Genomic DNA, 15,773 nt, shown 5'->3' on the forward strand with positions numbered 1-15,773 from the left:
TGACTCTTGGCGACCCAGTGGACTGCAGCACGCCAGGCTTCCCTGTCCCCCCAGAGTTTGCTCAAACTCATGTCCATACTGCACCATGCTGTGCGGCGCATCAGTTCTAGTTATAACTCCTAGTTACATATGCAAGAGAAATGAAAACATATGTCCACAGAAAAACTTGTACATACATATTCATAAGAGCATTATTCATAGTAGCTTAAAAGTAGAAATAATCCAAATATCCAAGTGATTAACAGGTTAAACAAAATATAATATATTCATATAATGGAATATTATTTGGCCATAAAAGGGAATGAGACACTGTTCATGCTACAACATGGATGAACTTTGAAAACATTCTGCTAAGTGAGAGAAGCTGGGCATGAAAGGCCACATACTATGATTCCAGGTATATAGGATGTCCAGAATAGGCAAATCTACAGAGAGAGGGTAGATCACTCATAGAGCTTGAGAGGAAGAGAAATGGGGAATATTGGTAATAGGGAGGGGTTTTTTTTTCAGGATCCTGAAAATCTTCTAAAATTATATAGCCTGAAGGAAATGGCAACCCACTCCAGTATTCTTGCCTGGAAAATCTCATGGATGGAGGAGCCTGGTAGGCTACAAACAGTCCATGGGGTCGCAAAGAGTCAGACACGACTGAGCGACTTCACTTTCACTTTCTAATATACTAAAACCACCTAATCATACACTTTAAAAGTGGTGAATTTTATATCTTTATTATCTCAGTTTTTAAATCGAGTCAATCTAGAATGGTGTTTCTCAAGCTGGATAAGCAGCATAAGTAGCACCAGGGAACTTGTTACAAATGCAAATTCGTGAACCACCTCGCCCGCCAACTCCAAAGCTGCCCAATCATTAGCTCCAGGGGATTCTGATTTATACTGCAGTTTGAGAACCACTGGTCTTAGACCTATGCTTTCGTGTAAAGACTCCTGGTTTACCGCCCATGAATACTTCATCCAGTAGCACACACCCCCTCATACCACAAGTTAACCACTCTAGGTAGTTAATTGTCCACATTATTTTGTTTGAAGTTTTTCATTAGCAACTGCATCTGTTCTTAATTTTTTGCACCAGTATGATTAGCCATCTGTTTTGTTAGAGTTCATTTGTAAAGATTTTTTTTCACATAATTGTGATTTCCTGCTTCAAAAAAGAAATCTAAGAGGGAAAGAAACACCAGCAGCTCTCCTTTCTCTTGCTTATGTTTGCACATCAGAGTACACAGTGAGCGTCTCTCAGATACCCTCGACATTGCACTTGAAGGATGGCAGCTGGTGGTGGTAGGGAGGGGCTCATTGTCAGAGGAGTGTCCCTCAGGATAAACACTGTCACCCTGTAGACCCCCAAACTCTTATCACTTTGCCCCATAAATTAGTCTAGGCTTGATGTTACAGAAATCCAACTCAGGTTGGTTTAAGCCAAAGGACCCACAGTGGCCGATTCACCAGGAGAATCTACCTTCAGGCAAAGCTTGACACTGGGCTCAAGTGGCTGCAAGACCCTGTCCATCTCTCAGCAAGGCTTTCCCCTGCACCAGCTTCATCCTCAGGTAGCTGGCCAAGATGACCACCAGCCGTCTAGGCTTATATCCCACTGGGTTAACCCAGCGTACATACAAGTGGTGCCTCTGGCTGACTGAGGATTGCATTGGGCTGCATGTAGCAGAAAATTTAAGTGACAAAGACTTCACCTCAAGGGGTTTATTTTCAATCACATAGTAAGTCCTGCGATTAGGGAGTCTTGTACTCTGTTATACCATTGGTGTTCCATTTCCGTTCCTCCCTCCTTAGCAGGTGACTTTTGTCTTCAAGTTTGCCAAGTGGCTCCTGTGGCTTGTATGTTCATGTTCCAGGCAGGAACAAGGAGGAAGGACAAAGGACAAGAGGTGTGTCCATAAACCGTCTCTTCTTATCAGGAAGATAGTCACATTTCTGGAAACCCCACCACATAGACATCTACTTACATCTCATAGTCCAGAACTGTTCCGTGGCCACTCCTTCCTGCCAGGAAGCCTAGGAAATTAAGGGTTTTAGCTGTGAACCTACTGTCCAAAGCAAAATAAGGTTCTGTTAACAAGGAGGAAGGGATAATGGATATTATAGACAGTGATTCTCAGCAAAATCCACACATAGGTCTCTAAAGGGGTTATCCACTCAAGCCCAAACCTGTGTAAGCCACTCAGCGGCAAGGGTTGTTGACTTGTGCCCTGGTAGATTCTCAGAACCCAGAATAGTGCCAGCACAGAGAATGAACACACTAAGTGTTTATGGAATGCACGGTTAGCCAAGCTTGACTCGCACACCCCACCCATAGAGCTAGGAAGTAGAGTCGGCCCTCCAAACCATGTGAATGATGTGGCGTGAAGGGTCAGTTCCCTAAAAAAAAATTAGCTTGCTGTTACCAGTAAGGGGGAATGGATGCTGGGCAGGCAAGTACAATAAATGCCCAGCACAACCTAGCATTGCTCTGGCTAGCCAGTTCTTAGAGATAGCAAACTACCCATCCAGAACTACACTTTTCATTTGCAGACTAACCAAGCCTGAGCCCAGTATTCTGAATCACCGGCCTCCATCTGGCTCTCACACGCCAGGAGGCTCTGTTCCCTGGTGCTGATCAACCAGGGTCCCATCTGGCTCTCTCACTGCAGGAGGCTCTATTCCCTTACCCTAATCACCCATGGTCAAGTACCAGATAACTGGAGACAGCCCTGTCCCCCAAGAACCTCCTGAGATTGTTCAAGCGAGCCAATCCTAAGCCTGCTCACCCTGCCTTGCATTCGCTCCTGGAAACCACAGCAATCATTTCTGTGTTTGGTGTCTTATAGTGCCTGATTAAACAATGTAGACGCTGAAGGCCAGAGGAAGATGGGGGTGGGGTGGGGGCAAGGGGCACAGCATGATCACTGTGAATGTTTTCCACACTTGGACCATGACCCACAAACGCACACACACACACATATGCATGGATATCTATAAAAAGGAACAGAAGTCTTCAGAGTAATATTTAACTCACTATATACCGTAGCTATAATACTTTTTTCTTTTTAGGGGAATACTAGATGCCACCCACTTAATTGATTTCACAATCCCATCCACTAATGGGTCTCATCCAACAGTTGAAAAAAGGCCATAGAACAGGTCAAATGGAGCATTGTCTCTTAGTAAACAATTGTGGGCCTTGAGGCCTGCTAGCTGAGTGGGGCCAGATCAGACGTCCAAACCAGATGTGAAATCCATACTAGGCAAACTGACATCAGATGCAATTCGGTGCCTGTGAAAATAAGAAATTATCCTTCTGCTGTGGCATGTATATGTACCTGCAAAGACACTCGTAAGCCTGTAAGTGGCCAGGTTTACGATTCCCCAAAGTAAATCCTCCCCTTATATGCAGGGTTTTAGGTCATTTATGGGGATGCCCTCCTTCTCTGGCAGCCTGGATGAGTTGGGATGTGAGTTGAAATTTTGGACAAACTAATCAGGAAAGCTTTCTTCTGTTTGTGCAAGGATTACAAAATACAGAAAGCTGTATGTAGAGGAAGATCTGGGAGGATAGATGTTTTTCTAGGTGTAGCATCTAGAATGAATTTGCTGATTTCTAGCTAACCGTATTTTCTTGATTCATAAACAGACTGGATGTTTTTTCTTAGCAAATACTATTTTAGTGACTTAGGAAGATTCAAGCACAGGTGTTCAGAGCTAAAACTGCTATTGCCAGCCTACTTTGCAATTTCTTTTTTATTGAGCTATAATTTATCAACCGTAAAATTCATACTTACAAAGTATACAAGTCAATGTTTTTTTAGTATGTTCACAAAGTTATGCAACATCACCACCATATAATTTTTTGATTGTTTATTTATTTTTGGCTATACTGGGTCTTCCCTGCCTCACGGGCCCTGCACTGGCAGATAGATTCCTATCCACTGTACCACCAAGGAAGTCCTAGCTTCTTTCATTTCATACAGTGTCTTATAGGTTCATCCATGCAATGTAGTATCAATGCTTCATTCCTTCTTATGCATGAAAAACATTCCATTGATTTTGTTTATTTTGTTATTTTACTATTTGTTATTTTATTTTAAAAAATGCTACATTTTGTTTATCCATTTGTAACCTCATGGTTATTTGGGTTGTTTCCTCTTTGGGGCTGTTATGAAAAAATGCTGCTATGTATATTTAAGTACAGATTTTTGTGGGACGTATTGAGGAACTGCCTACTGTTCCTGCCTCAAACTTCCAAAATAGTGTTGAATAGAAGTTCTAAGAGCAGACATCCTCATCTTGTTTAAGGTTTTCAGCCTTTCACCATTAAATGTGATGTGAAGTGTCGGGTGTTTGTGGGTGCCCTTTATCAAGCTAAGGAAATTCTTTTCTATTCCTAGTTTGCTAAGTGTTTTATCATAAAAGAGTGTTGGATTTTGTATCAATTGAGAGGATTGTGCTTTTTCGTTCATTATTCTGTTAATGTGGTTTATGATTGAATTTCATATGTCAAACCAACCTTACCTTCCTGGGATAAATTCTACTTGGTACTGGTGTATAATTCTTTTTATGTGTTGCTGGATTCAGTTTGCCAGAATGTTAAGAATTTTTGCATCTATATTCATAAGGGATATTGGTATGTAGTTTTGTTTTCTCTTAATGTCTGGCTTTGGTATCAGGGTACTACTGGCTTCACAGAGCAAACTGGAAAGTGTTCTCTCCTTCTTGATCTTTTGGAAAACTTTGCAAAGGATTCATGCTAATTCTTCTTTAAACACTTGGTGGAAATACCCATGAAACCATCTGGTCCTGGCTTTACCTTAAGGGAAGTTTTCTGATTACTATTTCAGTTTCTTGCTATGTGTCTCTTGAGGTTTTCTCTTTCTTTTTGAGTCAGTTTGTTTCTGTCTTTGTGGAATGTTTTTTCTGTTTCACCGAGGTTACCTAGTTTTTTGGCACACAGTTATTCATAGTGTTCCTTAATAATTCTTTTTATTTCTGTAAGATTCATGGTGGAATCCTTCTTTAATTCCTGATTTTAGTCATTTGAGTCTTCTCTCTTTTTTTCTTGGTCACTCTATCTAAAGATTTGTCAATTTTGTTATCTTTTTAAGAACCAATTTTTCATTTAATTGGTTCTGGGATTTTTTTCCTATTTCACATACTTCTGCTTCAATCTTGATCATTTCTTTTCTTCTTTTTTTGGACTTAATTGCCTGTTTTTTGTTTCTTAAGTTGTAAAGTTAGGTCACTGATTTGTGTTCTTTCCTCCTTTTTAATATAGGAATTTATAGCTATAAATCTCTAAGCACTGATTTCACTGCATTCCATATGTTTTGGTGTGTTCTCTTTTCATTTTCATTCATCTCAAAGTATTTTCTAATTTCCCTTATTATTTCTTCTTTGAACCATTGGTCGTTTAGGAGTGTGTTATTTAATATTTACGTATCTGTAAATGTTCCAGTTTTCCTTCTGTTATTAATTTCTAATTTCTTTCCAATGTGGAAAGGTTGTAGAATAAACTTTACATGATTTAAATCCTTCTAAGCCTTTGACTGTGTGGATCACAATCAACTGTGGAAAATTCTGAAAGAGATGGGAATACCAGACCACCTGACCTGCCTCTTGAGAAACCTGTATGCAGGTCAGGAAGCAGCAGTTAGAACCGGACATGGAACAACAGACTGGTTCCAAATAGGAAAAGGAGTACGTCAAGGCTGTATATTGTCACCCTGCTTATTTAACTTCTATGCAGAGTACATCATGAGAAACGCTGGGCTGGAAGAAGCACAAGCTGGAATCACGATTGCTGGGAGAAATATCAATAACCTCACATATGCAGATGACATCACCCTTATGGCAGAAAGTGAAGAGGAACTAAAAAGCCTCTTGATGAAAGTGAAAGAGGAGAGTGAAAAAGTTGGCTTAAAGCTCAACATTCAGAAAACAAAGATCATGGCAACTGGTCCCATCACTTCATGGCAAATAGATGGGGAAACAGTGGAAACAGTGTCAGACTTTACTTTTTTTTGGCTCCAAAATCACTGCAGATGGTGACTGCAGCCATGAAATTAAAAGAGGCTTCCTTCTTGGAAGGAAAGTTATGACCAACCTAGATAGCATATTCAAAAGCAGAGACATTACTTTGTCAACAAAGGTCCATCTAGTCAAGGCTATGGTTTTTCCAGTGGTCATGTATGGATGTGAGAGTTGGACTGTGAAGAAAGCTGAGCGCCGAAGAATTGATGCTTTTGAACTGTGGTATTGGAGAAGATGCTTGAGAGTCCCTTGGACTGCAAGGAGATCCAACCAGTCCATCCTAAAGGAGATGAGTCCTGGGTGTTCATTGAAAGGACTGATGCTTAAGCTGAAACTCCAGTACTTTGGCCACCTCATGCAAAGAGTTGACTCATTGGAAAAGACCCTGATGCTGGGAGGGACTGGGGGCAGAAGGAGAAGGGGACGACAGAGGATGAGTTGGCTGGATGGCATCACCAACTAGATGGACATGAGTTTGGGTAAACTCTGGGAGTTGGTGATGGACAGGGAGGCCTGGCGTGCTGCGTCACAAAGAGTCGGACATGACTGAGTGACTGAACTGAACTTAAAGGTATTGATGCCTGTTTTATGACCTAACATATGGTCTACCCTACAGAATGTTCCATGTGAACTTGAGAAGGTGTCTTCTTCTTGAATGTTTTTCATCAGATATGCAAAGTTTTTGAGCATGAGTTCTTCAAGTATTCTTCCTACCCCCTTTTCTCTCTCCTCTTTTTTTTTATATTCTCATATGCACACATTGGCATGTTTGATGCTGTGCCACAGGTCTCTGAGACACAGTTCATTTTTCTTTACTCTGTTTTTGTTCCTGAGACTAGATCTCAGTTCACCTGTCTCTGAGGTCATTGATATTTTTCTTCTTCCTGCACAGATTTGCTGTTGAGCCCCTCTAGTGAAATTTTCATTTAAGTTATTGTACCTCTCAACCCCTCTCAACTTTCTGTTGGTTCTTTTTATAGTTTTTACTTCTCTGATGATATTCTCTGATGAGAAATCATTCCTGTACTTCTCATTTATTTTTAAGACATATTTAAAACTTCTTTGTGCACAGTTTAAATCAGCTATTTTTAAATACAGCTGATTTAAAGCCTTTGTCTAGTAAATCCAATGTCAGAGATAGTTTCTATTAGCTGCTGTTTTCATGTGTATGGGCTGTATTATCTTGTTTCTTTGCATGTCTCATAATTTGTTGTTGATGAAAATGCACATTTAAAATAATGTAACGTGAAGTAATAATAAGAAATCAGGTTCCTTCCCATTCCCATGGCTGTTTATTGTTGCTTTACTATTGTTGTTGTTTGTTTGGTGACTTTTCTAATTCTGTAAAATCTATATTGTTTGTTGTGTGACCCCTGAAATATCTGCTAATGATTACAGAGATTTCTTTAGATGCCTGGCTCGAAACAAGTCTCCTTCTCTTTGCTGGGTTCTGTGTGTGTTTGGGGGCACGCCTTTAACACTCAGGCAGTTTACAACTCCACCTTAGCCTTTACTTCTTGTTTTCTCAGAGTCTCAATGTTAGGCAGAAGTGAAAGATTAAGGTGTTCTCAAGTCTTTCCTGCATGCTCAGCTGCCCAGTCCTGTCTAACTCTTTACGACCACATGGACTGGGGCCTACCAGACTCCTCTGACCATGGGATTATCCTGGCAAGAATACTGGAGTGGATTTCCTCCTCCAAAGGATCTTCCCGACTCAGAATCAAATCCGCATCTCCTGCGGCTCCTACATGGGCAGGCAGAATCTTTACCACTGAGCCATCTGGGAAGCCAAGTCTTTCCTAAGAATGCAGATAACCCTGGGAACAGCCCTACGCCGGTTATGAACTTTCGTATTCCTAGAACTACCTGGGAGCTTTTCCAAGTCCTCTAGGGATATCTCATTCCCAGCTTTTCCTTTTAAGCTTTTTCATTAACCTATTGTTTGTCCAGCTGTTTTCCGCCACTGCAGGCAGCACAGTTTTCAACAATTGTCTCTGATTGTTTTCAACAAATGCCCTCAAGGAAAAGGCTATTCATACTGGGTGAGCTCTGATTCAGGTAAAATAAAGACACCTTGAAAGCAGGGTCTTCCAGGAAGCCAGCAAACAGGTCAGATAATGCTAGTCCTCTGGGAACAGACTTGGAAGGAACTCTAATCCTGTCCTTCCCCTCTGGTTTTTCAAGACTGCTCCAAAGCTGATGAAAGAAAATGAAAACAAGGCAAGTTAAAACTCTATGAAGTTCACTGTTCTTAATTTTACCCAGATTATTTTCTTAAATAAACACTCCCTGGATGGCTACAAGGCTTTGGTTAATTTCCAGAGTTCTAAAACAAGTTGACTCAAACTGTTTTTGCTAATGTTTTCATTGCTTCTATGGAGGAGAGAATTTTCAGAGGTCCTTCCTCCACCAAATCTTTGGCATTACCCACAAGCCTGCTTTGAGCGTGCATGTGCTCAAAATACCCAGTGGCTTATTAAGGATAAGCCACCTATTAAGGATAATTACACTATGCTTGTACTCAGTGGCCACTTCTCCTCAGTTAAATTGTTTGTGGATTCCCTTGGTAGGGGTCAGTGAGGTCATACCTGTCAGCAGAACACCACTTTTTAGTCTTGCATCTGCCACTGGTGGAGTTTATGACCTTGGAGCAAATGAGCTGAGATTTCTAGAGCACCTTCTTGGCCAAGTTCTTTGTGCTGGCTGTTTTATATACATTGTATCATGTCATTTTTGCAACAGCCAAGAAAGAGGCATTGTTTCCTTTTAACAGATGAAGAAAACTACTAAAATGCAAAATGCTTAGCATTATGCCTGCTTCACGTAGCAAATATTCCCTGCATCAACTATTGGGTTGTCACTTACATCTGTTATTATCAGAGGAGGAAGTGGAGTTGAGGGGATTGCTCAAGGTCATTTGAATTCCAATGCACGTTTGACTCCAAAGCCTATTCATACTCAACATCCCATTCCAGCTGTCCTGTACAAATTTGTTCCAGCTCTGGGTCTCATTTTCCTCACCCTGTCAAATGAAGGATTTGGACTGACAGTGGTTATTCAGTCAACAAGCACTCAACCGTTTTGCTGCGATCACTTCCAGGTTGACAATCCGGAGGCGTGGCGTTCTGTGGAGTCCGTTGCTGGGAGTCATATTCGTAGCATTTTCTTGTTTGGCATGGAAAGTAAACCTGCAGGTAGACTGATGGTGTGTAACCTAGTGTTTCTCCCCCTTCTGGCTCCACCCCACCCCTCTGCAGAGGCAAGAGGGGACAAAGTCAAGTGGGTGTTCACCTGGCCGCTCATCTTCCTCCTGTGCATCACCATCCCCAACTGCAGCAAGCCCCGCTGGGAGAAGTTCTTCATGCTCACCTTCGTCATCGCCACGCTGTGGATCGCTGTCTTCTCCTACCTGATGGTGTGGCTGGTGAGTGGCGGGAGAGGGGGTGGACCGTGCGGACAGCCCCTGCCCGGCACCTGCCGGAGGTGGGAAAGCTAGGATCAAGAGTGACTGCAGGCACTGCTGGATCACCTTCAGCAACTCCCCTACCTTGAAAGACCTTGGCTTATTTCTCAGCAGGAAGGGGTTTCAGCAGAGTCATTTGAAGCTGTGCTGTGTATCGGGGATGCCCAGGTAGACACAGCATGGTCCACAGTGTCCATGGGAGGGAAGGTTACCTTCACATGGACAGCCTGGGACATGCCACCCTGGTGTGATGGGAAGAGGAATGTGGCAGGGATGGCAGACACTCTCTAGAAAGAACTCTGGAGGGCTAATCACTAGGCCCCCTTCCTTTTCAGCATCCATAGAGGAATGTGATGGAGACTGGAGTCGGAGGGAGACAAACACCAGGCGGCCCTTTCCGTAGCCCCTGCCCAGGGATGTTCGTCCCCCCTTCCTATGTCCAGGCACAGATATAAACTTTAGGTAAACTGTTCTAGTCCTCACAGCAACCCAATGGGGTAAGCAGTTTTATTGTGCCCATTTCACAGACGAGGAACCTGAGGCCTAGAGAGTGAGTCATTTGTCCGGTTAGTTAGGCAGTTAACAACTACTGCACAACTAGTTACACAATTACTGAATTCTAGAGTTGGGATTAGAACCCCGGTATTGATCCCCAGAGTCTAGGATCTCAACCACTCCCCTGAATGGCCTCTCAGTTTGCTCTTAGAATCTCCAGGAAAAGAGGCTTTGGCCTAGCCCCTCTGGCCCCACATGACTGCTCCCTGGGCAAACGTTTCACTGGCTAGGTGGGGCCAAACAGGAGCCCCCTTCTTCTCACTCTGTATATCATCTTGTGGGGTTCCCCCTCTTCCTTTCACCCACCTGGGGAGCCCATGAACAGCAAGAGAAGTGGGTACAGAACCTCTGCATTTCTATTGTGAAGTTCACCTGCAAGCCACTCACACCTCAGTAGTATCCATGCAGCCATTTCACTCTCCTCCTAACACGTGATGCCACCTAACACACAGGGCACAGGTGTGTGTTAGCCTCAGAGGCACACAGGCAACAGGCTCTTAACCCAAGAGGAACAGTTTGGTGGGAGAAGAAGAGCTGTGGGGTCACATGGGACTGGCTGTGAATCCTGGTTCTCCCCACTGGAGCCATGAAACCTGGACAGGGGACTCAGCTTCCATGAGCCACAGTTGTCCCCTCTGCGAAATGGACATGATCGCCACTACCTGCAGGTTATTGGGAGAGGAAAGGGTTCTGTTCAGGCATCAGGTGTGAGCTAGCGACATAGCAAATTGATCATAACAGTAAAGATCAGCTATGTTCACCATGACGTGCAGCCGACACTGCTTCCAAGCTTGTTCAGAGAGAGGTTTAAATCCCCATAGATGCCAAGGTGTGTGTGTGTGTTTTCTTATGTAGAAAAGAAGTTGCAAATAGCTACTAACAGACTCCCCCCACCACCGAAAAGGATGACAGTCAAAGATGTTGTTGTTGTTCAGTCACTGAGCTGTGTCCAACTCTTTCTGACCCCCATGGACTTTAGCACTCCAGACTTCCCTGTCCTTCACTATCTCCCAGAGTTTGCTCAAATTCATATCCATTGTGTTGGTGGTGCTATCTAACCATCTCATCCTCTGCTGCCCTCCTCTCCTTTTGCCTTCAGTCTTTCCCAGCATCAGGGTCTTTTCCAATGAGTCAGCTCTTGGCATCGAGTGGCCAAAGTATTGGAGCTTCAGCATCAGCACTTCCAATGAATATTCAGCCTTGATGTCCTTTAGGACTGATTGGTTTGATCTCCATCCAGTCCAAGAGACTCTCAAGAGTCTTCTCCAACACCACAATTGGAAAGCATCAATTCTTCAGCACCCAGCCTGCTTTAGGGCCCAACTCTCACATCCTTACATGACTACTGAGTAGGGTTAAAGGCCAGCCCATGCTTACATTTGATAAAAGGATCCAGCAATTTCTTTTACTAAAGTGCATTCCACAAACAATATTGCAAGTGAAAAAAGTATTTCATGACATTTGAGTGGGTGTGAGAATTAGGGAAGATCAAATTAATGAATGTGTGAAATTTTTTCTTCTTTTTAATTAATGAAAACAACAGTATTGTGAAATCAGTTCTATTAATTAGCTGTGAGGTAGGACATTGAATAACATTCCCATCCCCCTCGCCTTGTCTTACAAACCCCATTCCTGCTTCTTAAAAGAGAGTCTTGGCAGTGGCTTGGCCAGAGTCATAGGAACCACCTTGCTGCGGCACTCTTACCTGTGATTTGGAACTTCAGCTGGCCTCAGTTTCGGGTAATTGAGTGGTTTCCACAGTAGAAAGTGGTAAAGACAACAGTGCCATGTTAGCCTGATTTCTGTGAAAGCAAGATACGCCCGGGGCCAGGCGCTTACTTTCCTCATGGGGGCGCCAGGGAGCACTGAAGTCTCACCTGCCCATTTTTTCCCCACCATCCTTCACATCTCTCACCCCTAAGGCTTTGGGGAAAACGATTCTTGATTGTCAGTATCCAAAGGGAGGGAATCTCAAAAATAAGCCATCTGATGCAACACCTTTGCCCAACTGGGGAGACTGAGGACCAAAGAGGAGGTGTGACTTCAACAAAGTCAGGTGGATCATCAGCCCAGCTCTGGACTTGGCTCTGCTTCCCTTTCTGAAACCTCAGCATCAGGAGTTCAGAGGGCCCCAGGCTGGAGTCCAAGGATAAGCCATACTCAGGTAGCATCTCTGGTCCTGAATGCTTGGAGTGTGTTCAAGTGTTAGTCACTCAGTCATGACCAGCTCTTTGTGACCCCATGGACTATAGCCTGCCAGGCTCCTCTGCCCATGGAATTCTCCAAGCAAGAATACTGGAGTGGGTTGCCATTGTGTGCACACACATAGAGCCTTCCTTCTGTCCTTCCACCCTCCAGCTTCTTAGCCAGGTAGTCCAGTGATATAAGGAAAGGAAAACAAAGGAAACATCTTCATTATTGCCAGGATAACCCAGGCTCCTATACTTATGACATCTGGTATCACCCATTAAGAACATGTCAGCCACAGCCAGTGCTTGTGGAGACCTCCCTCTTGGTCAGTGTGGGTTAAGCACTGATACATCAGCTCTGTGGCTTTGTGTCCTCAGTCTTCTCCTTGCACAGCCCAGAGCAGGCCAGTCAGCACACACACCGCCCAGTTCCTGGCGATGCTGAACTGAGCACTGTCTTTGGGGGGTCGAGCATCTCCAAACCCATCTGCAAGCTTTGTCCTAAGAAGGATATTGTTTTAGTCCACAAGCTCTGGCTTCATTCCAGGGCTAAGCTCTGCCCTTGGAAAGCACACTTCATCTGGGCTAATCATTCACATTTTCTGTGCCCCCATAGATTGCAAGATGAGTAATTGAAAGTGAAGGGAAACACACATCTATGGATGTCTCATGCAGCCCATGCACTGTCACCTCATCTTTTCTCTTAATCCTCATTTAAAAGCCCATTTCACAGATGAGGGAACTGAGGCTCAGAGAAGTAAACTAGCTTACCCAAACATTTGCTGGGACTGGAGCCATCAGCTGACATGTGAACAACCCTGAAAGATCCTGCTGTTCACATTTTCTAGATGGGGAGGTGAGCCATCTAAGGGGTGTTTTGAGTGAGGTTGTCCAAGTGCTTCTAGGGCTTTCCATTCAGCTGCTGCTCACCATTTCCTGAGTGTCAGGCATTTATTAGAGGAGTTATGTGACCATGCTTCAAGATCATTAAAAGCCTGTATACCCTTCAATCCAGTGATTCTATTTCTTGGAACTTTTCCTAAGGATATAATAGTAAGATGAGAACCCAGAGATGTTCACACAAGACAACATGATGCTTCAGAGGGAGGATATATATGTACTTATGTATGTATGTGTGTGTGTATATATATATAAAACACACGCATACATACACTCACAGCTGATCTGCATTGTTGAATGACAAAAACCAACACAACTTTGTAAAGCAGTTATCATCCAATTAAAAAAGCATGATGGCAAGGTTGGAGTGCAGGCTTTAGAGTCAGAAAGAGTTGGCTTGGAATCCCTGCTCTGCTGCTCAGCGACCTGACGCCCACCTGCATTGTAACTTCTCCCCCTCTGACCATCGTTTCCTTGGGCAAAATAACGGTGCCTCCCTCAGCAATGGGTGGTGCCTAGAGCAGATGAGATTGTGAAAGTGAAACACATGGAAAGGACCTGGTACATAGGAGGTGCTCAGTAAATGTTACACACGGTGATATTTTAAGAACTAAAACAAGCCATTTCCTATCCACCGGTGATGGATGGACAGGAACTTTTACAGCTATTCAGTGGAATCCACGCACCAGTGTAAAATAAGACTGTAGATGATTATTTATGATGGCAAGATACTCACATTGTATCATTGCGTGAAACATATAGTCACAAAATATGTGTTGACAGTATAATCTGATTTCATTTTTTTCTAATACAAACACCAAAAAGAAGGTCAAGGATATATTCTAAAGCCCAGGGATCAAACCCAGGTCTCTCACATTGTAGGCAGATTCTTTACCAGCTGAGCCACAAGGGAAGCCCAAAAATACTGGAGTGGGTAGCCTATCCCTTCTCCAGGGGATCTTCCCGACCCAGGAATTGAACCAGGGTCTCCTACATTGCAGGAGGATTCTTTACCAACTGAGCTGTCAGGGAAGCCCATATTCTAAAGCAGGGGTTTTCAAACGTGGTTCCCAGGTCAGTAGCCTCAGGGTCTCAACCAAATAGGAACTTGTTAGGAATGCAGATTCCTGGGCTTTACCCCAGATCTCCTGAATCAGAAACTCTGGGGGTGGGTCCTGGTGGGTCTTATTTTAATAGCTCACTACAGAATTTCCTACATTTTCAAGTCTAAGACTCACTGGCTCATAAAAAGTGTTAATAGTGGTTGTCTGAAGGTCTTGAGAAATGGTAGGTGATTTTTACTAATACTTTCATTTGACTTTTTTTCTTTTTAAAACAGTAAACCCAGATTACTCATGTAATCTGGAAAAAAGAATACTCAAAAGACAGTTTTAAAAAAGGAAACCATATTCCAGATTTTTCTGTTGGATGCAGGAGTACTATGTTTAAAGTTAAAAACTCTGAGTTGTAAGCAGGGTTTTCAGGGGTGCTCCTCTGTGAGTTGATGTTTCCCCCCTCTTCTGCAGGTGACTATTATTGGATACACCCTTGGGATCCCCGATGTCATCATGGGCATTACTTTCCTTGCAGCAGGCACGAGCGTCCCCGACTGCATGGCCAGCTTGATTGTGGCGAGACAAGGTACGAATAGTGTCTTGGGCCCCCAGCCATCGGCATTGCCAAGTGGGCCCATCCCCCTGCCTGCGTTACGGTTCATAGCTCTCAGGACTGGTAGTCACCAAGTCCCACCGTGGAGGAAACAGTGATGACTGGAAAGCATGGTATACATTCCATCCATGGAGAGAATCACTACCAAGATCACCTCCTCTAGGCCTCTAGAAGCATCTGTGTGGATGGGAGCTCCCTGGTGCCCTAGTGGTTAAAATTCCAGGCTTTCACTGCAGGAACTGAGATCCCACTAGCTGTGTTGCCAAAAAAAAATGAAGTTGTTCTGACATCACCAATGTGAGTGAGATTGAACAGAGTGGGAGCCCAGAATTTTTATAGCAAATGCACTAATGTTCTGATCCCAGGCAGGCCAAGTGGGGATATCCTATGTCTCCAACTATTTTCTGATTCCTCTTCAAATTCTAGAACTTATGTAAAGTTATGGTTTGCTTGGTGGATTTTCTTTGGAGCTAAGTGCTTTGGGGGTGAGCAGGCTAAGGAGCAGCGGTATACTCCTCGATGGCAGAACAGAAGGGCTGTGAAGAGCCAGCCTTCCTCTGCTGCTCCTTTGCTACCAGTGAAATAGCATCCATGCCTGAACTTCTACCGACCTTCCTCCGTAGACAGCAGTGTGAAAGTGTGGGAGGCAGGAAGGGCAAATAGTGGAGTGAAATCTCAGAGGAGACAGGAGGGGAGAGAAGTGTCCAAACAGAAAGTGGGTTCAGAAAGAAGGAAAATGTTTTATTTCTTCAAAATGAAAGAAAGCTTGGTTAGTTGGCTGATCGGTCCTGAGAAAAGATGAAATGAGGGGAAGGGAAGGGTGGGAGAATGTTTGGCAGGAGGCTGGAGCCTCATGGAGAAAGGCGACAGCTGGGGACGGCAGCAGAGGGCGTGGAATTGAACTGAGTGACCTTTGAGGTGACTGTATTCATTTCCCGGGGCTGTCATAACCAAAGTACCCCA

At 43.8% G+C, this 15,773-nt stretch overlaps 1 protein-coding gene across 2 annotated transcripts in view; it reads left to right on the forward strand.

Annotated features, from left to right (window-relative positions):
* Window positions 1-15,773, forward strand: part of SLC24A4 (solute carrier family 24 (sodium/potassium/calcium exchanger), member 4) — a 187,642-nt gene that overhangs the window by 166,397 nt on the left and 5,472 nt on the right. For both annotated transcript variants that reach the window (XM_010836200.1, XM_010836201.1), the window contains exons 13-14: window positions 9,293-9,459; window positions 14,669-14,783. In XM_010836200.1, the coding sequence (XP_010834502.1) occupies window positions 9,293-9,459; window positions 14,669-14,783 (282 nt within the window). The remainder of the gene's footprint in view (window positions 1-9,292; window positions 9,460-14,668; window positions 14,784-15,773) is intronic.

The sequence above is a fragment of the Bison bison genome, unplaced genomic scaffold, assembly GCF_000754665.1.
Source record: "Bison bison bison isolate TAMUID 2011002044 unplaced genomic scaffold, Bison_UMD1.0 scf7180017864061, whole genome shotgun sequence".
In the NCBI taxonomy this organism is placed as follows: Eukaryota; Metazoa; Chordata; class Mammalia; order Artiodactyla; family Bovidae; genus Bison; species Bison bison.